The sequence below is a fragment of the Catharus ustulatus genome, chromosome Z, assembly GCF_009819885.2.
Source record: "Catharus ustulatus isolate bCatUst1 chromosome Z, bCatUst1.pri.v2, whole genome shotgun sequence".
Classification (NCBI taxonomy): Eukaryota; Metazoa; Chordata; class Aves; order Passeriformes; family Turdidae; genus Catharus; species Catharus ustulatus.
This window is the reverse complement of record NC_046262.2, coordinates 7,337,075-7,364,755: the sequence shown is the minus strand read 5'-3', so window position 1 is coordinate 7,364,755 and position 27,681 is coordinate 7,337,075. Positions and strand designations below refer to the sequence as shown.

The following is a 27,681-nucleotide window of genomic DNA, read 5'->3' as shown; positions in this document are numbered from 1 at the left end:
TGATGAGTTTACCCATCTGCCAATCCCCTGTGATGTGTGAGTTATTTCTGGGATCACAAACACCTTGCACAGTTGTAGGCCTATGGGTCTAGTCACTGCCCCCAGGTCATATTTGGGACTGGGAGGTGTGCTCTTGGAAACTGAAATCTTGGAGATGGCGAAGTCCTGACCTTGCTTTGCAAGGACCTTTCCAAACATTATTTTGATATTTGTTATACAAAGGGGAAACAGGCAGAACTCTGCAGCCTCGTTCAAAATCCATATTATCCTTTAATAAAATAATTTTTTCTAATGGACATCTACCTAGAGTGGGACGGGATGGAGGAGGAAAGAGGAATTGTTTCACCTTGTGTGTGCAAAGGGAGAGTGGCTCAGTGTCTATGTCAAGAAATGCTGATATGGAAAAATGACTCCAGGACAGTGTGAACTGCTTTCTTAGGGACATGAAAATGTGATTATTGTCACATTGTATTGTGATGTGTCTTCATGGGACTCCCCAAAGAATGACAGCAAACCATGTACTTGTACCAAAGGTTGCCTTGGTATACCTTCATGGGTATGGGATTGGACTTTACTGTAATCACAGTGGTACCAAGGAGCACATTGGTGAATGATGAATGTTTGATTTAGAAAAACCCTTTAGTTTCATGTAATGTGACCCAGAAGCTACAAACTAGAGAGAGGAGCCAGCATCAAGCATATGGGCTTTTGAACCTCTGTAATACAGTGTTCTGTGTGCTGGTGTACTCAGACATGCAGCTCTAGGCTTTCAGGCAGACCTGGTCTCTCTCTTCATCTTCATTGCATCAGATTGGGATGTTTCTTTGGATAATTGCCTGCCCCAACAACACAGCCCCATCCTGAAACAGGCTTGTGCTGCAATTTGTTTTGCTTTACAGCACTCTCAGTGTAAATGGATGAACTTCTGGAGAGAAGCATGGAGTCTCTCTGAGGCAAGCACTTAAATCAGGGCTGGTATGTCTGTACAGCCCAGAGAAGGGTGTTTTAACCAGCTGTAAGGCCGTGTCTACATTTGGGCTTCAGCCCATTCTCTTCTAGTCTGTGCCTCTACCACAGCTGGAGAGCTGAGTATGGCAAATGCCCATGACTTGGTTTAGGCAGCAGTGTGGTGACAGCAGGGCTTTATTTCCCAGCACACCAGTGTAAACAGACCTCTAGCAGGCTGACAGCCTTGTGGTGCTTCCCTGTTCACTGAACTTGGAGATTTGACCACTTTTTGAGCTTGCAGTGTAATGGGTATGCCCCAGGGAAAGTCAGGACCAGGCATGGTCTCTCTTGTGTCACTGGTTGTCCCTGCTGGTCCTCACACCCAATTTCCCCAACCCAGTAACCCCAAAGGTGTCTCTGTACAGTGAAACATTTTTGGGGTGTTGACCTAAGTCACAGATTCATCTTTAATAGTGTTTTCTGGTCTCCCCTTGGGAGCTGATTGCCCTTCAACACTGCGTATTTTATCTGCTGTGTATTGCAGGGTACCCGAAACAAGACAAAATCTTGTCTCACAATCATCAGTCAACAGCCCCCAGCTGTATCTCATTGGCCAGAAGTGTTCCCAGCTGGATGCCCCAGGGGTGCAGCCCATCCTGCTTGGATGACATGGATGTGTTCTTGCAGATCCATCAGGATGTGACTCACACTGCAGAGACAGCATCTACCTCAAGCAGGGTAGGGAAGAGCTCTGGGGACAGTGAAGGTCACAGAGGAGGGTATGGAAGGTGGCCTGAGAAGTGGATAGACCATCAGGCAAACACCTTTTCGTTCTCCTTTTGCTATGCCAGTTTGGGAAATTCAATCTTCCCTGTTTGTTGTGAGGTTTTCTTCCTTCAGGTAGTGATTTTCATCAGCCTTCCCCCATGCTTTATTCTCAACCTGGCCCAGGTAAGAGGCTGTGCTTTTGTCTGTTCATGACCTCTGGAACAGAAAACTGTTCTTACTGGAAATCTGTTCCTTATTTTCTCTCTCAGTGACATCTGAGACCAGTTCCCACATTTCTAGCCTACTCTGTCCTCTGCAGAGCATCCTCTCTGCTGGAAAGCAGGGATGGGTTTGGTGCATGTGCTCTTCTGTATTTGCCTTTACCTTTGGAAGAAAAGCAAATACTGACCGTGTTCCCTCCTTGTATTCATCATCTTATTTATATTTCATTTATTTCTACTGCTCTGAACAGACTTAAGTAATTGATAGTATTAATAATAGGAGTTTCTACTAATAGAACTCCTTCCAGTGGAGTTCAAATTACAGACAAGCTTATTACTCTCATTTAGAGGTGGATTTAGCCTGTGCAGCTTGTCCAAATGCAGATGTGGCTGCAAGAATCAGGGAGAAAATGCAAAGGCTCCTGATCTCAGCCCCAACCTCAGCTCAGCTGATGTGGTACAGCCGTTTCAGGGGAAAGGAAAATAACCGCTCAAAAGACAAGATGTGAGGGATGCTGAGGAAGAAACGGAGCCTCATCTCTGGAGACTGCTGAATTTCACAGGGTTTTCCCAAAGCAGCAAAAGGAGAAACGTCCCGAGCTTTGGCCTCTATACTTATCAGCATGAAAAAACCATGAGCGTGAAATCAAACAACAGGCTTCAAATGGGAGCTACAATGACACTAATTTGTATGTACCATTATTTGATCTTCTAACCTACTAGGTTTAAGGTAAACCACACTGGAATATCAAGCAGACATTAAATGAAACAGTGTCATTAATTCAATCCAATGAGATACGTTTTATATAACAAAGGGATTTGTTCTGATACTCAAACAATGTATATTAATGAAAGAGTCGAAATAGATTCATTTTGTTCTCAAAGCAAACACATTAAGAAAAGCCATCAAGAAGTAAAGAACACGGCTTTTTTTTTTTTTTTTTTTTTTTTTTTTTTAAACTGTGCTTTATTTAGGGCTAAGCTGGAAAGCGTCATTCAATAATTACAGAAGATTACAAGGAGTTTTAGGGAATTGAGAGTGAAAGAGCAGTTGTATGGAACTGCAGCTGCGTTACACATCTGTACTTCCTAGCTGTGGGCTCAGTTTGCTTCAGTCCTTACTCTGGCAAAATGCTCGTTATATCCCCATGAGAGTTTTGGAAGAGTAAGGACTGCACGGTCAGGCCCAGTATGTAATCAAAATTAACATTAAAAAAAAAAAAAAGGAAAAAAAAACCAATAAGGAAAACAACAAAGAAAGAAAGTTCGAGATTGAGATAAAAAATACTGAGAAAAACAAACAAGAGCATAAACCAAAAACAAGTGTATAACCAAATAATAATCAAAAACAATTATCACACTGCTCAATCGATGCAAACAAGTGTGAGAATTATGTAAATCAAGTTTTAAGACTGTGAAAATAAATTATAATAAATATGATATACTTTAAAATATATGTGTTCTTAAATAATTCATTGTTTTTTCTGAGTCAGATTTTTTAAAGCAATGTCTTATTTTTAACTGCTCTAAAGTCATTTACCAAAGATAAATATCGTGCTTTCATTAAATAGTTTTCCTTGTTTTTTCTCTATCATTACAATTAAAAGTCCTACAAAATATGCAAATTTATTTACAGAAAACAGAGCCAGCATCTTTTTTTTTTTTTTAAACATCCCCCTGTTTTTCAAAATTCCTTGTAAACAGTTTCAGAAATTCTTCAAAGAGATTGTTTCTTTAGTTTACTTTTTATGGTTTTTTTTTTTTAGGTTTTTAGATTTTTTAAATTTTTTTTTTCTTTTTTTTTTTTAAGATTAAGGTACTAGGCTAATCCCTTGCCCTGAAGGTTTCTAGAGCAAATATGGAAGCTACTGAAGCATAGGATGATGGGAATTTTGCGGACAGCAGATCATGAAGACATGAAGCGTTTAGCTGTGTTTTGTTGTTCAAGTTAGAACTAACGTCTGATAAAAAGACAGCTGTTTTTTTTTTTTTTTTTTTTTCTTTCCCATTTGCATTGTCTACAGAATTGAGTCTTGTCTTGTTTATTTTTTAATAGCTGGAATGCTTGCAGTTAAAAAAGCTGCCAAAATAGCCATTTTTCTCCTTTTTCTCCTCGATAAATAACAGCATCCAACAGCAATTGGCAGAGAGTAGGAATTTATGCTCAATCTAAACTCTACAAAAATTACAGTTCTACAACATCTTTGTTTTTAGCATTAACGCTAACTTCTATGTAGTATTATTTTTTTTTTGCTTTTTTGTTTTTTTTTATTTTTATGTTGTCTAATTTTTTCTATTATATAGGTATTTTAAACTTTCTTTTTTTAAATTCTGTACAACTATTAGGATTTTAAATGGGGAGAGTTAGAAGCATTTACAAACCTTTTTGTTTTCCATTTAATATCAACCATCTTTCCTTTTTCTTTTCTATGCCTTTTTATGTACTTAATTATGTATTTATTTATTTACTTTTTTTTGCTTTTCATAGATATCCATCTTACCTGCCTTTAACAACGCAATCCTTGCGTATTATACAGAAAACCATATGAAAGCTTCATAGACTCTAATTAATGTATAACCAAAGAACCTCCCAAAGTATCAAAGAACTATTATCTTGCCGTTTTAAAAGCATTTAAGCATTTGTAATTTTTTTTGTGGTTTTTTTTTGGTGTTTTTGTGGTTTTTTTGTTGTTTTTTTTTTTCTTTTTTGTTTTTTTAAGGTTTTACATATTTCATATAATCGCTCTCAAAAACTGTTTTAGGAACAGCTCAGAGAAAAGGAAAGAACTTCCATATTTTACATACAGCTACAAGTCTGCGGTAAAAAGTTTTGTCCTTTGGTCCCTATATAGCTAAGGAATGACAGATAAAGATGCTCAGTGACTGTTACCACGGGTCTCGCATGGTAACCGCATCCTTGGTGGCAAACAGGCACTCCTTTGCCAGAATCCAGGTTTGCATCTCCTGTTTGAAGAAAAGCCGCTGTGGTGATATCAGTGTCTCTTCAGAAATCCCGGTTTCATCTTCCTCCTGCTCTGATTTTACTTTATGTGTTTGTTTGTTTTCAAGCGCATGTCCTTCGAAGTCAGCAGATGTGATACTTTTCTTGAAGAAATGTTACAGTCTAAACAATCAAAGAGAGAATAGGTCTGAAGTCTTCAGCTTGACTGATATTTGCTGATATGTCAAAGGTGTAATCCAACAGTTCACTTTTTTTTTTAATATATATATACTTTTTTTTTTTTTCTAAATGTGGCCCATTCAGCTGCTGCCCTAAAAAATGAAGAAGATCATTGCAAATTAAATCAAAAAGGGGAGGGGGAAGTAGGGAAGGTGTGGGGGGAATATTTGAGACAGGAGGGGGGAAAAAAAGACCTAAAAATGAAAATGAAATTAAAATCAAGCCTGTTCTTTTGGGCCCAATCCTGCTCCCGTTGAAAGTAATGGATGTTTTCTTCTCCCTTCAATTGGGACAGGATGGGGCTTCTGCTTTGGTGTTTTGCTTTTGAAGGCCTTGGCTCTGATTCTGCTCCCACTTAACATCAACAGAAGGATTCCCCATGACTTCAGTGGGAACCGGATCAAACCCAAAGCAAGCAAGGTAGTCACGATCATGATAAAGAAAAACGCAATTGTTCCTATTAGTAATAATAACAATAATGATAAAAAAATCAAAATAATATTAGGGCGTGTCTATGTAAATATGTATCACTACACATGTGAAGACAGCGGCGTTTTAATTATTTTTAAGCGCCGCTTTGCAACGCCAGATCACAATCTTGCTTGGCAGGTTTTTGTGGGGTGAAAGGCATCGGGAGAGGGTAGGTCTATATTTTAATGGGGTGCCATCTTCGACAGTGTATGAGCTTTCTGTGGAGACGTAGCTGCCAATAACATCTACTCCTTTGTGAATGTCAGAAAGTAGGACTTTGAACAGGCAATTTACAGGAGGTTAAATAAAAAGGACTGTTGGAATAAACGGAGTTTTTTTGGGGGAAAAAAAAGTAAAGCTAACATTTCTTAAATAAAAAAATTATTTAAAAAATATAATCATGATCCGACTAGGCTTGACATTTAAGTAGGATGCTTAATCATTAAGGATTAGCTCTTATCTCCTTCTAGCAAGCAGGTTCTTCTTATACACTCGGTGATTTATTACATCAAGAAACTTAGAAACTGCAAAAGGTCCACTCTGGTGGAAAAGTGTCATGCGGAATATCAATCCATGCTGGCAGGTTTTCACACTGTTGGTTCAACAAACAGCAAACCGTACACAGCAGTCTAAACAATTACAACACCAAAAATAATAATATAATAAAAAAATAAAAAACACTCGTCAAGGACCCTTTTTCAGTTGTAAACAAAAAGATGCATTTTGCTTTTTGATCTGGATGGGTTTTTTTCCCACTCAATCCCTCCCTCCCTCTAAAGCAATTAATTTTTGCTGGAGTTGCTGTAATATGGCACCTTAGAATTAGGAATTCTTGAAAAGACATACAATGAGGCTTTTCTTGGGGTTGCTTTTTTGATTGCTATAGTTTGCAAACTACCATTACTATCATTAGTCTTTTTAGTTTTGATTTGGTTTTTCAGTTTTTGTTTTTTTTATTTTTGTTCTTAATTTTTAGAAAGTGATTTGAAATATCCTAAGGGGGAAAAAAAAGTGTCAATTGAAAAAGGCCCCAATTCTCCGGAAAAAAAAAATAATCACAAGATTTTCAGTGCAAAAAATTAACCACACATTTTTCTCTCTATTTTTTTTTCCAAATTATCTGTAGTTACAACAATCCCATTTTTTTTTCTAAAGAATTAGGAATCCATCTTTTTTTTTTCCTTCTATGTGACATCTAAAGAAGCATAAAACGCTGACGAGAAATCAAACGACAAATAAAGAAACCACTGCAAGCACCAAAAACAAAACGAAAATGAGCACAGCAAAAAATTGTGGCAGCACAAAGTCAAAAAAGGCACATGTGATCATGACTGGCCAATCATCAACTGATACAACATCCAAGAAAAATGCTTCAATCACGGCACCTGCACGAAACTTGACGGCATGTCATGCAACCAATTCTTAGCTTGTTACATGACGCCATCATGTCACACTTTCAACTTCGAGTTGATTTGAACTTACGGCCTGGGGAACTGTATTCTCCACTTTCATGTCATTACGAGAACTTTTTTCCTAGCTCAGCGCGAGACTGTGGTGGATTTGACTGGCTCTTGGTTGGAATTTGATTGAATGACAAAAGAAGAAAAGATTTTTTATATATATATATTTATATATAGTGTGGAAAAAGGGAAAGGTGGGGAAAGAAGATATATATAAAAATAATAATTAAAAAAAATGTTACAAACACAGTATCAATCAAAAAATTCTAATGGAAATACTTGCCATTAAACTATAGAAAACAAAACAAGAATGAGAGCAAAACAAACAAACTGAACAGAAAGAAAAGAAAGGAAAAGAAAAGAAAGTAAGGAAGAACAAAAAAAAAAAAAAACCAAGAAAAAAAGGATGGAGGAGGCCTAGCCAGAGACACAGACATAAAACACACACTTAAATGTGGACACACGGTCAACAGCGAACAGGAACAGAGCGTGATGCAGCGGCTGTTGAGGAGAGCATGCACTGAATGGATGAGCGCAGACACAGATCGGTTTGCGGAGTCTGGAAAATAAATACATTCACTGCCAACCAGAATGCTTTCGTTAGCACCAGCCTTCCCCACACCACCCCCAGCCTCCTGGGCTTCGCTGGATGGCTGGCCAGAGTCCTCCGGGAGCCTCTCCACTGCCCGGATGGACTCCGCAGCAGGTACCGCTCTGATCTGGTTCCAAATCACTCCCAAGTTTAAAACTCTGGGGGAGTAATAGGCCAAGAGCTGCTTTGGCTACTGAGGATAAATAAATAAAAACCAAACAAACAAAACCAAAACAACAGCAACAAAAAAAGAAAATCAAAAAGGAAAGCAGCTACTGCTGGTTGCTGCATGTCCATTTAGCAGTTCACAGGACGGCGGGCTCTGAAACATCAGTGCTGGTATGGTGTGGGAAGCAGACTTGTAGGAGGACTTGGATGATACAATGATCCCTAAATCAGCATCATTAAAAGAAGGACATTTACTCCTTTGGCATTTAGCTCTGGCCTGAATTGAAAAGATAATGGAAAACAAAAGGGATAAGAGAGGAAGAGAAGAGAAGAGAAGAGAAGAGAAGAGAAGAGAAGAGAAGAGAAGAGAAGAGAAGAGAAGAGAAGAGAAGAGAAGAGAAGAGAAGAGAAGAGAAGAGAAGAGAAGAGAAGAGAAGAGAAGAGAAGAGAAGAGAAGAGAAGAGAAGAGAAGAGAAGGAGAAAAGAAGATGAAGAGAAGATGAAGAGATGAGACAAGAAAAGAGAAGGAGATAAAGCAGAAAAGAAAGGAAAAGAAAAAATAAAAAAAAAAAAAGGAGAAAGGAAAAGAAAAAGCAAAGGATAAAGAAAAAGGCAAAAGAATAAAACCTGCCAGAGGTTGGTTGCTACAAGCTATAGAAACACCCTGTTCCTTTCCTGTGAAGGAAAATGTCCCTTTACTGGCCCACAGAGTTTTGCCTCAGTAAACACCAAAAATCACTGCACACAACAGTACACTTGTCTCAGTCAGCAGCTCTGCACCCTGTTCCTCAGGTATTGCCTTTCTGTTCCCTTGGCAGGGCTCATATCTCTCCTTGCAGCCTATTTCTGAAAAGTCACTGCACACGAATGAAATTTCACCTCGTGTTGGGGTGTCACAAGAATATTGTTGGCAGTTCTTATCCTGAAGTCATGCATGCCGGTAGCGAAAATTCCTTCCCTGGCTTTTTGTTTGTTTGCCTTGGATGCCTCTACTGTTTCTGTGAACTGAAACATGCTTTCTTGGCTACAGCAGTTACGCTTAGCTGACAAGAGACGGTGCTGAACTAAGCCCCTGATCTGAGTTCTGGCTTCAGCTCCACACTTTTCCCACTGTTGGCTGCTGTCTGGGTTGAAGCTGACTCCTTCTTGATGGCCTGGCCCCAAAGTCTTGCCCTTTGTTGATCTGGAAGTGTCAGCTTGAGCTTCCTGGGGTTTGGCAAAGACAATAGACTGGTATCCCCAAGGCAGATGCAAGATCTGTGTCTACAGTTATTTCACAATCCAAGATGGGGAAAACTGTCCTTTTGAAGATAGCCCAGGGAAAAACTGTTGTCATTTGTGTCCCTAGGTACCCAAGAGCAAATAGTGTCAGCTGTACAGCTCCTAGAAGAGGAAAAGATCTCTAGCATCCCTCTTACCCCCCTGGGCTTTCTGGCCATGTCATAGCACAGGAAAACAAGCAGCTGGGGAAGGAAGGAGAGCTGTCAGCACCATCACAGCAAGACCTGCCTCTTTCCTTACCTCAGCTGTGCCAGCAGGAAGAGTTAACAGGCTATGATTCAATGAATGGACAAAGGAGACAGAAGGAATGGGAGAGATCTGGCGGAGCAAACAATGTACTCCTGTTCTATTCCTGGGAAACAGCAACAACCCACATCTCCTGTCTGGGGTTGAAATGCGGCACAGCACCAGCCACCAGGAGTGGAGCTTAGTGGGTAGTGAGTTTACACATGGATGCTAGATCCAGGCAACTGTCAAGCTGGGGAGAGGTTCTTTGTTATAATTTTACTGAGGAAGATTTTTAATGTGCAGAGTGGGGAGGATGGGTCTGGTCAATCAGTGGCCACTGCATTGGAGGTGGTACTACCATCCCTCTCCCTGTCCTCCACAGACACCCTCAGACACTGCAGATGAAATACACACACACTCTCACATACACACAGACATATATGTGTATAGATGAAGGATTAGGACTTGCTAAGGCTAAAAAAAAAAAAAGCCAAAAAAAAAATTCTTTCACAGCGAAGTTACATGTGGTAATCCTGTCTACCTAACTTGGGTCTGTATTTCAAGCACCAAATGAAGTTGCTCTTCTCTTAAAGCAGGGGCCTGCAGCAGCTACCTAGTCACTGGACAGGAGAAGATACTTTGATAGTCTCTAGGGACATGCCCAAGGTCTTACTCCACTGAACAAACCATAGCCAATTAAATCTGGTAACTGTACAATTTCTTTTTGGAAGCACCTAAGTGCCTAACATCCTGGGAGTGTTCTCCTTGAACACTGGAGAGCGATCAGGGCTTGAAGTCCTAATGATGGAAGCCAAGATGCAGACATTATCATCTGAACAGATCACTCTAGGACAGAATTAGTGGAGACACACAGGGATTTTAGATCCCAATTCACTCATGCTTAGGAGCTGTTTTAGATAAGAGTGTGAGTCATGGGCAAAAGGAACCTGTATCTCTCTCGTGGTTATAATGAGGACCTTGACTGACTTGCTGTGAAGGGAATAGTTGCAGTGTAGGTCTATACCATCAGGGGAAATGAATCTCAGTTAAAGCCTTGGTTAGACAAACATAAATCTAGTCATGTCCTTGCAACCTGTGCTGTCAGCACAGTAGTCCTGTTGCTACAAACACCTCTGTCACAGTAAAGCTTTTAACAGCAGTTTCTGGCTGTGAGGATAAGCTCTGCATTGTGGGAGACACTCATTGCCCCTCTAGTGTGGTACTGAGGGGGCTCCAGAGGTGCTCACTGAGCAGCTCCATCATTTATCAGCAGTCCTGTTAACCAGAGGGGTCCCAGCTGATGCAGGTTAGCCAGTGCCATGCCCATCCAAAAGAAGGGCCAGACGAGGATCTAGGGAACCGCCAGCCTGATCCCAGTGCTGAGGAAGCTTGTGAAGCATCCTCAGTGCCATCATACGGCACATGTAGCATGACCAGGGCAGCAGGCCCAGCCAGCAGGAGCTCATCGAAGACAGTTCCTGCTTGACCAACCTGATCTCCTTCTGTGACAAGGTGATCTGCTTAGTTGATGAGAAAAATGCTGGGAATGTGTCTGTGTGGACTTCAGTAAAGCCTTTGACAGCATTTCCCACAGCATTTCCAGAAGAAAAATGACTGCTCATGGTTTGGATGGGTGCACTGTTGCCTGGCTAAAGAAGGGGATGATGTTTGGGCCCAAAGGGTGCTGGTGAATGGAATGACATCCAGCTGGGGCTGGTCAGTAGAGTTCCCCAGGGCTCAGTGCAGTAGGAGGCTGAGGGGAGACCTTGTCACTCTCCCTCTGGGAGGAGGTTGCAGACAGGTGGGGGTCAGTCTCTTCCCCCCAGTAACCAGTGACAGAGCAAGAGAAAACAGCCCTGGGTTGCAATAGGAGTGATTTAGACTGGATTTTAGGAATAACTTCTTCACTGAAAGGCTTGTTGGGCACTGGAAGTGGCTGCCTTGCTAGGCAGTTGTGGTGTCACCATTCCTGGAGGTATTTAGAAGAGTACAGATGTGGTGCTTAGAGCCAGAGTTTAGTGCCAGACTTGTCAGTGCTGGGTTAATGACTAAATTAACTTTTAGAGTGTTTTTTTTACAACCTTAATCTATACTATGATTCCATGATACCCTTACAGCAGGTAGGTGACCTGAGAGGGGTGTGAAAGTGGCAAGCCTAGCAGTCCCTGATTATCTGGTGAGTGCCACAGGAGCTGGCATTGTGTATCTGCTAAGCTGCAAGTGCAGCCAGCTGCAGGTACAAGCTTGCTCTGTGCCCTTCACAGCACCACACAGTGTCTCAACCATTGTGGGGGCTGCCAGGTTGGGTTCTTCTTCCACTGCAGAAATCTACTGCCTCCAGTTCCACATAATTTCTACCATGTCGCTCCCCCAAGTCCTTATTAGTCATGTCTCCACTGATCATCTCTACACCTTTTTTCTTGTCTTGGAGATAAGAAACCTCTCCCTGCTGAAACTTAAAGGCCATCACTTCTTCCAGCAGGAAAGTGGCAGCCTCCTGTGCTCAAACTTAAATGTCTGTTCATGGCACATGCAAACTTCTTCACCTTTATACAACATATATTAATCTCCATTTACACACACATGTGCCTTTGCACCCAAAACTGCAGTCAGAATCCTGTCCTCCTGTCTGCTGGAGCCGTGGCCATGCACATCTACTGGAAGGAACTGGAGATGTTTTTGCTACCAGTGATAGATCTTCACAGCTATTGCCTCTGAAGCTGATCAATATTATTAAAATTCCAGCCCATGTTTTTCTCTCCTGCCTTTTGTACTGTTTCTATAGCAATTTCCCTCTCTGTTTTTGCCTCCAGTGCTGCTGGATTGCTCTGCTTTCCTTGTGCCCAGTCCTTTTCTTCACTGTACCCTGATACCAACCCACAGAGATTCCTCCCCTTCCCCAGCTCCTGTCTGGGCAGAGGTGGAAAAGGGAGGCAGGGCTCTCCAAAAAAGACTCCATCCCTATGACAACCACTGCTAAGGCTGTGTGGTGAGCACAAGATTAGGAGCCCAAATCTATTAGAGTGGGAAGGGCAGTTTGGTGAGGGGGACTTTGCATCCATGCTGGGATTAAAAGAAGCCTGATTTATACCAGACATCAACACATTTACCTGGACTCTTGGGGTGCTATTTTTATTTTTGGGGGGAGGGAAGGCGGGAAGAATGTTTTTGTCAGGTGCTTCAGTTCTAACATCTGAAGGTTAAAAAGCAGACAGATTTTATATATGAATCGTTATATACATGAAAATGCACATCAACATATTCATATGTATATGTACAGAGGTATTACATGTACATATGTATTAACAGAGACAATTGCACACACACACAGACAGAGAAGCCAATGTGATCTAACAGGGAGATGAGAGTCCAGCATTTCAAATGCTAATGTTTCCTCTGTTGTTTTTTTTGTGGGTTTTTATATTTTTAAATTTTTTTAAAAAATATTCTTGATGACCCTGCCTCATTTTTCCCATTTATAAATTTAAGGTAATGATAAAAATTAGCTCTTAAATTGCAATGCCCTTCTTTCAAATAATTGTATGACTTACTTGCTGTGCAGTGTTGTTACTAAGATTGCTCTCATTTAACTATGTTACATTAAGAGCTAGTTGAAAAATTACAATTATTTTCTGGAGGAAAATTGTCATTATTTTGGCTTTCTTTCCTGTGAATATTTTAGTTAATAAACAAAACAAGTCTGGGATGGGGGAGGTGGCCAGAGAAATAGATTAATTTTTGCCTTTTTTTTTTAATCAATCTGAAAACCAGTCTATTTTTAACAGGAATTTAGTGTTTTGAAGTCCAACATTTTTAATCATGACAGTTACGTTTTTTTGTGCTGTTTGCATTTCTTTTTTAATCTACTGGAATGAAAATTTGCTGCGGAAACATCCAGTTTGGTCAAAATGTCACTTTTTGGTCATCCCCTCCTCCCCCAGCTTGTTTGATGAAAAATTGTCAAGCAGCAATAGCTGTGTCACCTCTGATTTATCTATTTTTCTAGAGCCATTAGTCTCAAGCAGCGGATGAAAAAGCACCACAACGGAGCAGCTGCTCCTGGAGAAGCCAGCCCGGGCAGTCAGAAAATGTCACTGGCTCCCTGAGCAGTGCTGCCTTTTCTCACTCTGCCCCCAGCAGTGCCTGAAGAGGTGGCCACAGGGTGGTGGGGGTCACAGGGGTGGTGGAGGGGCTCTGAAAAGGGTGTGCAGGGATGGTGTTGGGATGGGCTGGGAATTTAGGGTGGGCTGGTTGCAGGAGGGAGCTCTGCCCACCCCCAGGATTGCTGCTGGGAGTTTCTAAGGGCTTGGCAAGGTCTGAGCGGTCAAAGCCCTGTCCACCCTCCTCAGCAACACCCAGCATTTACTTGCTATGCAAACACAGCCGTGGCTCTTTCCCTCTCTCAGCTCTGTTTTGCCAAACAAGAGCTTTGCAGACAAAGATCAGTGCAATAAACTCAGGTCATTTTGGGAAGCAGTGATGGTAAAGGTCAAATGAGTGTTAAATGGCAACTTTTGCAGCAAAGTATGTAGCCTCTTTCCCTCCCACTGGCCAAATCAGTGGGTGCTGTGCCCTGAGGAGCATTTATCCTGCCTCATGCAGAGTGCTCACCCCTGATTTTGCTGCAGGTGAGTATTAGGTGGGAGAGGAAATTAAGCTTGCCTTTCTGCATACAATGAAAGGTTCTTTATTACAAGAGGGCCTCAAGGAGTTTTCTATCTCCTGAGCATTGTACCAACAGTTTAATTAAAAAAATGTACATGGTTGAGGACTAAGTCTAATTGGAAGCTGTAAGAAAGCCTCTGTGACCGGTCTCCGCTGTTTCTGCTTTTCCCCTTTATAGATTAGCTAGACCTTATCAAAATGCTGATGAAACCAGTGCTACACTCTCCTGTTTTTGTTCCTGACAGTTAGATGGGATCCTGCTCCTCTCTTTCTCTCCTATGATGACACCAAGACCCTCCTCAGGTGCAGCTGGTGGATCTGAGCAGGTACAACTAAGCTGCCTGTGCCCTCCCAGGTTACACCCCACCAGTGGCCCCAGTATCTGCCATAACAAATTAGAGTACACAGCTGCCTGCTAGGCTGGACGGGTAAGAACTGGGTCTGCAGGTGCTTCCCAGGTACAGGATGGACGTGCTGGAGTGGTGCATGTGCAGGGCTGCAAAAAGAGGAGACCCCAGCTCTCCTCCCAGCCTGACATCCCTTCCAGGGCTGTGTTCTCCGGTGACCCTCTCAAGGCTGTGCCAGTGGCAGGGCTGCTGGGTCTGCTGGCCTGTGATGTGTCCTGGGACTGTTCTCCAGGGGTGAGATTTCACCCTCCTTCTGCCAACGCTGTTCAGCTCCATGCCCAGTTTCTATACCCCTTTAAATCAGAATGCAGCCAGAAACACAAACTCCCAGCTTGCAGCACTCAATTACTCCTTCTGATATTTTATTTTTTTTGCCTGCAGCTTCAAATTACCTTCAAGGTGCACAGTGCAATTAGCTAAAAATATTTCCTGCTTCATTTTAATTGCACTAAAGCTCTGATGTACCTCCAGTGAGGAGCAGTAAGGTGGAAATTGGTGCCCCAAACATTTCAAATTGATTAAAGTCCAGGATGACTCAATAACATAGTTCTATTAATTATTAAATATTAATAATTTTTTTGTTAAAAACCCCACAAACACTCTTGAAGCCAAATTCTCTATGAAGCTTCTCAAAGAAGATACTTTTACTAAGGAGATGGTAACTCTGAGTTGGAGAAGGATAAGAATTCCACCATATAGTTGGAGTGGCTTCCATAGGAAGAATTCACATCTCTTGGCAAATTTTAGTATCTCAGAATTTGATTCTGAAAACACTTATGCATGTGACTTATGTCTGTGACTCATTTCACTGCTATAGCTGAGGTATTTATATGATTTTAATTTAGAACTGGATCACATTTTTGTTCAAAGCCTTTCTGGGTGGAAAATGCAGGTGATCAGTCAAACATCGCTGCTTAAAAATAGCCAAAACTCTTTGTCTGAGAATTTAAAAAGAACTCCAAAACAAAACAATTTGTTTTTTTCTGAAAGCCCTGATAACCAATGTGCTGATTCCCATGATGCCTGGTTCATAAGATTACTTCAATGTACTTTGAAAAGAGTGTTGAAAATAAATCCCAAATTCTATTTGCATCCAGTTGAGTCTGATCAGTCTCAGTTCTTTGGGTTTCTGGTTCATTGTCACCTCAGATAGCCTGTGCTTATGAAGCATGTCCCCTTGTGCAGCTGTGCTGGCTTGGGAGTGCTGTCATTGCCTGATCCACAGAGCTGAACCAAGCAAATTCAGCAAGTTTCTCACCAGTCTAATTCAAATGTTAACCCAAGCTTTTATGGTCCTCCCCATGCCAAGAAGCTCAGGAATAACTGAATGAGGAATGGCAGTGGGCAAGAGGTGGGGGTCAGTGCATGCCTCACCCACTGCCGTGGTTGTGGAGGGGCCTGATTGTGATGGTGGAATCCAGGGCAAATATCAGAAAGATGCTGCTCATCTCTGCAACTCTCCCTCCCTCTTCTGTGCTCACCAGGGCAAGAAAAACCTCTGACCATCTCCAGAGCAGCTCATGTCAGCAACTGATTCCTACACAATTTTGAGGGAGACTGAAGGTGTTCAGCCTCTTGCCAAAGGGCACACTGAGAAGATGAATCTCAGAAAAAACCTGAACCCACCAGCCCTTTGCTGCTGGTGTGCAAGTCCTGGTGCTTGCTTCCTCTGAAACAGAACTCCAGGAAGGCAGGTATTGGCTCCTCCTTCCCCTTGGGAATACAGGAGACAGATTAAAGAGTAGGGGGAAAAAGTTATTTCACAGTTAGTCTGCCCTGAACAAGAAAAGGTTCCTGACACCAACAAACTAATCAACGCTGAAAGCTCATGAGGTCAAGCTTTCCCTTCTCCTCCATTATTCTTTTGATTTTTTTCTAACTGGCTGGGACTTGATAGCTCTGGCAAGTCTATAAATACAAAATCCTTTCTTGCCTTCCCCTGGAGCACACCAAGGACCATTTGAATACCTGTAGGGACAAGTTAAAACTAAACAAAACCAAAGCAACTCGCAAGAAACAGGCTGTCCAGCCAATCTTCAAATGCTGACCGTTCTGTAAGTCAGTCCCAAGAAGCTTGTCTCTGCTCAGCAGGAATTGGGAAAGGCAGCTCTCCCTCTTTAAGAGCACTCCCTCTGGATTCAGTGTTTTGTGTGGAGACTCATGGCCAGGAATGTTAATGCCAGATAACTGAGCTGGCTGAGCTGGAACAGGTTGAGAGCTGGGCCTGGAGAAGGCAGCCCCAGACCCTCAGAGTTAAGTTCTGGATATCTGGGCTGCCTCCAGCACCTCAATGTCTATGCCTGTTCCCTGTGCTGCCCTGGACAGCCACCAGTGCACAGCTGTAGGAGCTTCCCTGACCTGAACACCAAGAACCCAACCTTTGTATAGTCTGAAAAGAGGGAAACATTTGCCAGTGGAAACACTGGTCCCTACCCTATAGAGCATAAAATTCTCCTGAAGTCAAGTGAGAAGTGTTTAATACACTGTCTTGGTGTGGAGGGGAAATAGCAGAGGAACTGGGAAGATTTATGGCTTCTGCTGCACTGGAAATACCCAAAGTTCCTGTCCCAAAGCACTGCCTATGTTCCCTCCATTTCAGCACAGGGAACTTTACTCAGCAGTCTTTTCATGGCAGAGGAAAGGCTGTTCCTTTCCTCTTTCCTGTGCTTGGGCTCTTTGCTGGGATCTGTGCTCCTTCAGAGCTCTGTCTGATAGAAAAGGAGGAAAGAAAAATGCCACATTCCCTACCAAGGGCTGACAAACAGGAATCATAGCTGCAGCATGAGCTTCTCTGATGGATTCTGCCTCAGCAAAATGAAATTAAGATTTCAGCAAACAAGCTCCAATTCCATGGTACCAGTAGAACAAATGACATCTGATAATTGCTAACTCCTTTTGCTTATTCTTTGCTCTGTTCACCCCATCAGTCTCTCCAGATTATATTTTCAGCTGAGTTTAATGAACGCCATTTATTAAACTAACACCAGGGTTCTGCTTTGGCCTCAGACAGATGTGCCTGCTAATATGAATCATTTTGTTCAATTGGATTATTCTGATGGAGAGCGGATCCCTGCCACTCTGAGGAGCACAAACAAATGGGGAACAGCTCGCCTCCAGTTGTGACCAGCCGCTCGCCTTCATTAGGAGGCAGCTCCAGGCTCCACAGGCAGCTTGGCAGGATGGTGTCCCCACTGCTCCCATCAGCCAGCACTTCTGCTCCCTTCCATTTCCCTCTCCTGTGCAGGGAGAGCCCAGATCTCAGTGTGGCCCTGAGCCTGGCTGGTCAGGGGGACATGAGCACCACTTCCCTCATCTTCCCTGAGTTCATCAGCTGCATGGGCAACAGGATTCACCTGCTCCTTTGTCAGGATGAATGTTCCTTATCTGAATGCCTGCCAGACATCCCTAACTGTGTGTCCTTCCCTTCCCAGTATGGCATGTCTGACCTCCTCTACATCAACACCTGAGAAAATGTAGACTGCTTATTTGCTATTGATCCTTCTTTACTCTGATCTTCTCCAGTTATTTGGGCAAAGGGACAGGGATGATATGCTTTTAAAGGCTTGTATTAATCAGAAAAAAAAGAGATAAAATCCATCTGAAATCTCCCAGACAGAAATTCCTTCAGTCTATCGTTTGGGATTTTAGTGTTGAAAATTTTGGGTCAATCTCTGTAATGCATTGTGTGCGGGCACCAGACATCCATCTATCTGTCTATCTCAACACAAATCCTGCCTTCTGTGAACCATAAAACTCCTAGCAGAGTGACATTACCACTTCTCACACTGACAGAACGCACTGAGCACACAGAACTTGGGGAAAAAATTACAGAGGCAATTTGAAAGATTAGAAGAGAAAAAGCAGAAGATTTCTGATCCCTGAGTGTAAGTGGCCAAATCCCACAGCAAGCCTTTAGCTGGCACAAATCATCATCAGTCCTTTAAAGCCTGCTTTCTTTCCCCAGAAAGGCACAGCACTTCTTCAGATACCTGTGAACCTCAAGACAACTCATTTATTCTAGAGCATTTCTGAAGAAAGAAATTATTTGCATTTTAATCCTAAACTGTATCCAGGGGGTTACTTCCAGGAATCCCTGGTGAGTACCAGACTTCAGGCTGTCAGGAAGTGGGTCTGTGCTGAAAGAGAAAAGACCCCAGAGATAACCATGGTGCCAGTCTGCATGCCTTTCCTAATTACTGGCAGCACGTTTGCATGCTCCTCAACAAAGCCATCAAAGGACATTAATGCCTCTGTTCAGGTTTGAGTGTAGGAATACCTCTCCAGGTGTGAGCAATTCCCTTATTCCCGATGGGGATCTGTACACCTTTCTCTCAATTGCATTACACTGGTCTTCATGGGTAATGGGGACAAGGCCTGTAGGAATTCCTGTGGGGATTTCGTGCCAAGGATCTCTATGGTCTGTACTGAACAATGCCCTTGTAACCCGAGCAGAAGACAGGAACCCCCCAGATAAACCCCTTTCTGAAAGCCCCAAATCTCTTACAACTGATACAGGAGCCCAGTTTCCTACAGCTGGCATTGGGTGCCTGCCTGGTTTCCTTTCCCAGTGTCCAGTCTGCCCTGATGGAGAAATATGTCCCATGCAAGGAGAATGCTCAGAGGAAAATAAAGAGCATGGAAGTCATTCACTTGTCATACATCACAGCAAATGGGATGCAACCTCTGCCCATGAGTGGAGATGCTTCCAGAGAGTAGAGAAAAATAGAGAATCTTATCCAGCAAAGACAAATTTTTAGCTGACTGCACAGCCCATGGGTTTAATGGCCCAATTGTTTCCAACTCCTTAGAAACCAAGGCAGTGAAAACTTATTTTCTTTTGGAACTACCTGCTTTTAAGGGTCTACCATGACAACCGTGGTCTACAGCACATCCAAATCAGCCAAAAGATATCTTTGGCATCATGGAGGACTGGGCATCATGGAGCCAGAACTTTCAAAGGTAGGCATCCTGTCACTGTGAGGGTTTTAGAGTGTTATTGCTCTGCATAGAACAGATGCTTCAGGCAGCCCAGCTGCTGGATCTGTTTTAGACAGGAAAAAGGGATATGTGAAGAGCTGGGGAGGGAGACTGTATCCTCCAATAAATGGGAGAAATCTGCTTTCTAAAGAGGATTGCTTGAATGTGGAGCTGCAGCTTTCCATGGGTACAAGATATTTTCTTCTGTTTGCAAGTAGTTTTCCTAAAAAGGCATTTTCAAAATGAGCCATGATGATATTTGGAGGTGGGCATGATCATTCCCTAGTGTCTCTGCTCTAAGAACACCAGAGCAGCCAGAATGGTGACATTGCATCTCCCTCTAGAATTGCAAATAATTGAAACATCTCTGCTAGGAGAACATTTGGAGTTAAATAAGTAATAGTGGGCCTGAATCCTTGGCTGCCATAAATCAGTGTCACTTCGCTGGCTTCAGAGGAGCTGGTGATTGACGCTGCCAGAGAACTTAGCCCGATCATGGTTGTGGTTAGTACTTTTCCAGACAGAGCACTGAGTTCTCATTTACTCTGCTTCTTGCTTGGGAAATGACTTGACTGCTGTTCTCCTTTCCCCTCCAGCTCTGCCTTCTACCCAATATTTCAAAAAGGTTGGATGAAGCTCAGCTAAGTGGAAAAATGAACCGTTTGAAATAAAAACTCTCTTTTTTTCCCCACTAACTGCAGTCACAGGGCAGGATGAAAGACACCTGAGAAGCAAGGTTTGTACCGTAAACCTTCAATTCTCTGCTACAGCTGAATCAAACACTTCAGAGACCAGAGTTTTGATATTCACTTGTATCTGGCCAAAGTTACCGTACCTATGAATTATTCAAATATGCAATTATTGCATTTGATATATCACTGGGTATAACCGTGGGAACGAGAAACAGTGTTCTAGTGCAGCTGATTGTATATGCCTTCCAAACCATAAGGACATCAATTTAAGGTGCTCACATTGATGGAGTACTCTGCAACCCCTTATTAAGATTCTTGCCAACTCCTGTAGCAGTTTTCCCCTGCAGAGTAAATTTCATGGAGTTTTTTAGCCTTCCTTTTCTTTATCTCTACAGTGTAAGTGCCAAACACTACCCCATAGAGCTTCAATTCATGGTTCTGCAGTAGCTCTCAAAGGTCAGTGAGAAAAAGATCAGATCATTTTCAGCTTACTGGGCAATGCTGCACAAGTGACCTGAGTCCTGTGAATCACATGTTGGGGCTGACTCACAACTCTGATTTCATTGTGAATTTCCAGTTTCCTGGAAGAAAGTTTTAACCTTCTTAGACCTAGAGGGCTGTTCCCATCCTTTGGCCTGTACTGTTCCTATTGTCTTTACCTGGACAAAAAAGCCACGTTCATGGTGCTGATGTTTGTATTAACTGAACACACCAAAGACAGCTCTGTCTGCCTTCAAATATAGGGCTATCTGAGAGGAGCATCTCTGAAGTTACAGACTTTTCTTTTCTCTCTTCCTGAGCAGCATTTGAAAATCAATAACCTGTGCCTGTTTCCTGTTTGCTCACTAGTACTGGTCTCTCTAGTGCCCCAGTATCAATGGATTTTGTTGACTTGTGACTTGTTTTGAGGTCCTGTAGATAAATGACTGTGCTTATTTTCTAGGACTCATCCTGTATTTTCAGAATCCTCTTTCACTGCTGGTCTTTGCCTTCTCTCACTCATTTTGTACATATTTTATTTAGCAGAGGATTCATTCTGTTGGTGTTTGCTGCTGCTGCTGCTGCTTGAACAAAAAATTTGGCTATGGGTGTCTCCTGTGTTTTTCCATCTCTTTGGCTCCCATTTCAAATCACTGCTGTTTCAAACGCCTACTCTTTCCTTTTCTTATATTTTCCATTTTTTTTCTTTAAGTTGCAGTCCCTCATGCACTGGCCCAGCAAATGCTGAACAAACCAGGTAAAAATGTTCCTTCAAAGGCTGCTGTTTTCAGGTTACTGCAGCTGCCCATTAACTGATGCAATTGAAGCTTACAGAGAGCTCAGAACGGCTCTAAAATCTGACTTACTCAGGTAATTTTTGTGACATTGTGCATATGATCTCCCACGCTAATCTTGGTGAAGTGGCTGAATATGAAATTACGACCCTCCAGTCAACCCTGGAACTGGGGGTTTTGCTGTTGGAAGCCTCTGGAGAGGGCACAACCATAACAAGCTCCTGGTCTTTTCACAGAATGTGAGGAAAAACTCAGAAGGCTCTTTGCTGGCTGAGTCTTTGGCAAAAGTTCTCACAATTCTCCATAAGTTTATCTCAGAGCAGCGACAGTATCACAGCAAGATGAGACGTGAGAAGCTGCTTTAATATCTAATATTTAATTCTGAAGTATTTACATTATCCAACATTTAAAGTAAAAACGGGGACTTGGGTTTTACTGAAGAATTCCTGCTCCAAAGTGAGGGAGTGTGTGGTGGTATTGCCTTGTGCTGCTCTATCAGTCCCATGACAAATAGCACGGATCTGTTAGTGACCTACATGGACTCATTTAGATGCAAACACAGCAATACTCCCGAAAAGCTGCCCTGCTTTGAGGAAGAACAAGTTCCAAATATTGCTGAATGGAATTCAGTCTCAGAGCAGTAATTACTGATTGTAATTTTGGAGTAAATGCAGTAATTAATTATTGTCGTTTTCCATCAGTGCATTATATTGTGTGCCAATCTTAGAATAAAATAATTAGCAAATGGGATTTTGCACGCTCTGGTATCGAAACTGTGGTTTGTAGAACAGACATGAGAATTCTGCCATAATAAAGTTATCAGTAATTTAAATGGACAGACAAGTAAAAAATTACCAGGCAGAAAAATAAAGGATTTCCTTGTCAGTCTTGCAAACACCTTCAGGAGTCCTGTTTTAGCCTCCCCCACTAAAATTCACTTCCATTCTCTCAGTACAAGCACAACAGCACAAAGTTTGAGTTGCAAACACAGTTGAGGGATGCTTAATTTAATCACAGGTGTCAGTGGAAATGAAAAACAAAAGTAATCCAAAGAACAGAAAAAAATATTGGCTGAGGTGATGTTTTTCCAGTAACTGAACAGACTTTCCAAAATTAAGCTGTGCTGATATTTTTCTCTCTTCATTCACTCATATTAAAGCTTGTGCTGGAGTACTGTTTTGATGCAATTATACTAGTGCAAATTTCCATAATGTAAGCAAGTCCTAAATGATCTAAGTGATGACTAAAAGAGGGAAACAACAATAATCTGTGCAGGTGGAAGGGGAGCTGGTTAGCATGATTGTAGGAGGCATAACTACAAGAAATGGGATTTTATCTTGAAAAAGGATATTTGGAATGAATCTCAAGATGAACAGCCTAATAGAGAACAGTGAGATCAATGCAGCTGCAGAATAGCCTCTCACTGGAGGTAATAGAAAGCTATCTGGGAGGCATAAGCAACAAAAATTTCAGTAAAAAATACACTTTCACTAGACTTTACATTGAAGCCATCTGAAATGACAGGAGAAGACAGAAATTTTTCACTCACATATTTTTGTTTATGGCTATTTGGAATTTTGATATTTTTGATTTTATGTTTGATTTTTTAAAATATATATTTTGACTGTATAATTTTACTTTAAAATTGAGTTCGGCTTGCTTTTTTTTTTTTTTTTTTTGGTTTGGCAAAATATATACTAAAATGAAACAAAAAATAAAGAAAAAAAGACAAAAATGGAAAAAAAAAGACATTTCCTCAGACTAAAAATACCAACTATTCCAGACAGCTGCAAAAACATGTATTTCACATATTTTACCATGAACCAGAAATCAGTCCATGTTCAAAAAGCAGTGAAGGCGGACCTGAAAATATATATAGATATATTTTTTTTTGGCCTATGTTATTTCCCCTGATGCTTTGTAGAAGCAGGTTGCTTGGGCAGTGCATTCATTTAATGTTTTGTCACTACTCTGGAGCACAGCTTAAAAAATCTTGCTGTTTGTATTTTTTTTCTATTTTTTTTTTTTTACTTTCCCCTTTTGCCTCACTCAGTTTGTCTCGCTCAGCCTCACTTACCCAGTGCTCTGGGTTAGTCTCACCCAAATGGCTCTGCATCTTTAGCTTTAAATAAAACTTCAGCAGCAGAATGTCTGTCTGAGGTGGGGAGCATCCCTTTGCCAGTGACCAGTCACTGCAGTGAACCCACAGAAGGGAATGGACAGGATTTTCAGGTGCTGTGTATTCTCTTGCTGTGTCAGCTGGATGCTCCTGGGCTGCTCTACGTTCTCTATTTTTTTTTTCCCTACAACCACCCCTTTAATTATAAAGAAAAAAGAGAACAGGTGCAACTATTTTGCCATCTAAGTTCTTCAGGGCTTTGCTTGCTGCAGCTTTGGACTTATCTACCACATCACAGAGACCCTTTCAGTGTTTGACAGCAAGTTCAGAGCACTTGCAAAGAAAATAAAGGACTTCAAATCCCTGTGGCCTAGACTGCTTGTGTCCCCAAAAAGGAGATTTATAAGTTTTTTAAAACACCTGTGCATCCAGAATTAAAATGTAGAGAAGTTCTTTCTGTCTCTGTTAGGAAAAAACACTGGTGGATTATATCAGGCTGGGTGCTGCTTTGTTGTTGTTGTTGTTGTTGTTGTTGTTGGCAACTTCTAATTTTTTGAAAGCAATTCAATAGAAAAAAGCTTTTCCTTGGAAAAATCCCAATTAAAAAGTTTCTTGAGCATCCTCTTGAAGCACATGAGTAATTACTCTGGTGTCAATATGGTTATACACATGCTTCAAATTGGAATTAAAGACCCTGAAGAGCTGCTTCCAAAGTTAAGATAGATAAAAACACAGTGGAGTTATTATCTTTCTGTCAGTTAAAGGAAGTTGCAAATGAAGGCAGCAGTGGAGGTACAATAACACTGTGCTGAGCCAAGAGCAGCTGACCTGTCTCTGAGCCAGGCTTATTCCTGAGGGATGAGCCCTCTGCTGATCACTGTCCAGCCCCGGTGGGAAGCTGAGCTGTGGCTTTCCTGCCTGCTGCTGGAGTGCTGGTATCAATGTTCCCAAGCACTGGGAGCAGATGAGCTGAGGAAAGACCTGTGCTTAAGCCCATCTGACCTTCTGGGCATCCCTGCTGTCGCCAGGTGTCCTCTCCAGGCTATTGCAGCATGGTTCTCCCTGTGCTAACCCAGATCCTCCCCTGGGGAATGTTCCTACAGTGTCCTCCTGGGACACACACACTAGGGCAATTCCTTCTGTCAGGTGGAAAACACATGTATAAAATTTTTTTTTTTCCTGGAGAACTCCTTTCTGCTAAACGTTGGGCTCCTGCAATAGACTCAACAAGGTGTGAGCGTGCAAGAGAACAAGGACCTCTGAGATACATTTTGTTAGGGTCTCTGAACAGGATTCTGTAAGCCAAGGGTGGAAGTGATCTGGTGGTAAAAGCAAAATGATTTTTCTAGACAGTAGAGTACTAAAGCCAAAATAAAACATAGGAAGCCTAAAGAACTTCCTATCTAGAGGCAGCACTGCAAGACTGTTCTGCTTAATAGAAGCATTAAAGAAAGGAAAAAAATGCCCTGAGAGAGGCATATGGAATCACATTACCATTTTACCTGCTGATTCCTTTTGGTATGATTTACTGGGGGAAAAAAAAATACCCAACCAACAAATCTTAGTCCTACTAGTGAGTAATCTTTTTGTAGGAAACCAGCTGAGACCTCAGAGCAGTTCATGGTGAACCATGATAAAAAACCACCTTAGACTCGTACTGGTGAATCTTGAACAGCGCAGATACGCACAGCCCTGCACCGTCCTGCACCGCCATGAGAAACAAGCATATCCTCAGTGAGCACAGCTATGCCAGGTGCCTATCCCTGTCTAGGGAGACCTTTGTGTCCCTTGGTCCCTCTGCAGGTGTCACAGAAAGCCTCCCTGACAACGGCAGCCCCTGCTTTGACACAATGGCAAGCATGCACCCCCTGCTCTCCCCAGCAAAGCCTGCAGAAAAAAAGCCGGTGTGATGAAGCAAAAAGCGTTTGGATATGGCAATATGTTTTGGTTTCAAGCTTCCCAGAGGCCTTTTCATAAGGAAGAAAAAGAAAAGAGGTTTTTGAAAGGGGAAAATAACATTGATAGTTGTCTTCATTTAGTCACATATAAAGGAGATTCTAAAATATGGTGGCTGTTTCCTGCTTGTGCACCTAATATGTTTATTGAAAGGTTTCTTAATCTCCTTTATGCTGTCTTCAGTGCAGCACCTCTTTCAAAGACATTTTTATCCCATTCCTGAATTCTCGCTGGAAAGGATACTGCTCTGAAAACTGGAAAAATTCCTTTTTTCAAAGATATTTGGGATCGCAGTGAAAAATTAAAACACTATTTTTCTTTGGGAAGGTTGAAGATAGGGATTTCCTGCCTGTCTTAGATGAATCAAAAGAGGCCTGAATAAAAATCACAGAATGTTAGACATTGCAACTAAAATGACATAGAAAGGTCACCTAGCCAAACTCTTTATCACTAATTCAGGAGTACAAATTGCTTAGGGCCTCCCCAGGTGCTGAGTTTATTGGGGAATCTCTGGTGTGGAACAGTTTTAACAACAGGGAGACTTCCTGTCTCTGTAAACAAACACATAGGGTTTATATTTCTGTTTCTCAAAGAATTACCTAATGAAAGAGACAGCCACTAGTGGAAAATATTTCCATTTTTGGAAACATTTTCATTTTTGTTATTGGGATTCCAATGAAACAAGCTGCGGCTTCTGATATTTTTGGTGTTGTTACATGTATTAGAAGTTCCCTTGGAACGTCCAGCTGGCTTCTTTCCAGCAATGCATGGCACATGAGTCTGAAAATGAGACACCAGGTCCTTACTCCAGCTAAGCTTCCTTGGTTTTGGTTGGGTTTTATCTACACACAGGAGTTTAAAACAACTGACCAAGAAGTGAATGTGGATCCTTCTATTAATTTCTTGGGTTTGTGAAGAAATAAATCAGGGGTTATTTGGTTGTCAGGGAGACATATTTACATTAAGTTATTATGCTGAGATGGAATTGGATACAGACTGTACCGCATGAAGAATGAAGAATGCTTTGAAACGTTTGCAACACAGAGCTATTGAGACAGACACTGTCCCAGTCCATCACCTGGGATTAAACTGCAGCCCAGTCCCACCTCTTAATGGCAGATTTTCTTCGAGAGCCAGAAATGCTCTCTTTCACTGACCAAAGGGAATCAGGGCATTTGCTGACTCTCCTCTAGTGCCCAGAAACACTTTCTAGAGATGCAGGATGCCCCTGGGATGAGGAAGTTGTCTTATCCCTTGGTAAGCATCCTTCCACCTCTCTTTCTAAAGAGACACACACACAAACAGTTCCTGGTTTATGCGTGGGTGCGTGTCTGAGCAGAGTGGCTCTAGCCAGAGTCAAAAAGGCAGAAGATAGAAAGTCACAGAGCTGAGTCTCCTTGAGGGTCTACAACACAGAGAGACGCTACAGGTGTAGCTGACACCCCCTTCCCCATGCAGTTACCTGTGCTAGTGCTTTGTATCCAGTGGTTCCCAAAACGCTTCAGTAGGGACGATTAGCATCCTTTGGCCTCTTCAGCTGCACCTTCAGCCTCTTCATGCCAATCTGGAATCCATTCATGGCCTGGATAGCAGCTTGGGCACTGGCAGGATTGTCAAAACTCACAAAACCTGTCAAAACATGAGGCAAGGCAGGGGACTTAATGAGCTGAAGGGTGCCAAGGCACGTACATGCAACGACCACTGAGAATGAACATGGGGAAGGGGGTGAGGGTACTGAGAGGGGGGAAGTGAGTAGGTGGGAGGGTGGGCAGGTGGGCAGGAGAGTGAGGAGAGGATGGTTGCCAATGTGGGACAAAGGATAGGAGGGGTTTTTACAGATCAGTGACCCAGGACACAGTGCCTGGTCTGGGTGCCAGTCTGACCACTAGACTAGGTGGAGCACAGGGATCCAAATGTTGGTGCCACAAGATTTGGGTCACCTTTGAGCTGGGAGTCAGCAGCTGTAATGCATGGTCTCAAGGCACTCTGTCTTCCTCTATCTCCCTCCATTGTGACCAGGGTAAACCTCTAGACCTTCCTTAACTTGCCATCATAACCTTTTCTTTGCCTTCCAATACTAATGGTGAGGGGAACCCGACACAACTACTGCTACTTCCTTACTATGAAAATACAAGTAAAATGTGAATTTAATAAGTTATTGTATTAATCAGCATGAATGGTTTGATTGTTGGCCAGCCAAACAATATAAAGAACTTTAATCACTGGCAATTTCTGCAAACTCTATGTTACTCTGCAGTTAAATGATGAACACA

The 27,681-nt window shown here is 42.2% G+C and overlaps 1 protein-coding gene across 16 annotated transcripts in view; it reads right to left on the bottom strand.

Moving 5' to 3' along the window:
• Positions 1–3,686: 3,686 nt before the first annotated feature.
• The window catches only part of CELF4 (CUGBP Elav-like family member 4), a 688,948-nt gene continuing 664,953 nt past the window's right edge, over positions 3,687–27,681 (bottom strand). For 13 of the 16 annotated variants that reach the window (XM_033086042.1, XM_033086033.1, XM_033086032.1 and 10 more), the window contains 2 exons: positions 26,871–27,037; positions 3,687–5,210 (listed from right to left, as the gene is read on the bottom strand). In XM_033086042.1, the coding sequence (XP_032941933.1) occupies positions 26,910–27,037 (128 nt within the window). In that variant the 3' untranslated portion in view covers positions 3,687–5,210; positions 26,871–26,909. Of the gene's footprint in view, positions 5,211–7,071; positions 7,160–26,870; positions 27,038–27,681 lie in introns of all 16 variants that reach the window. The other 3 variants (XR_004420789.1, XR_004420790.1, XM_033086029.1) reach the window with 3 other exon arrangements.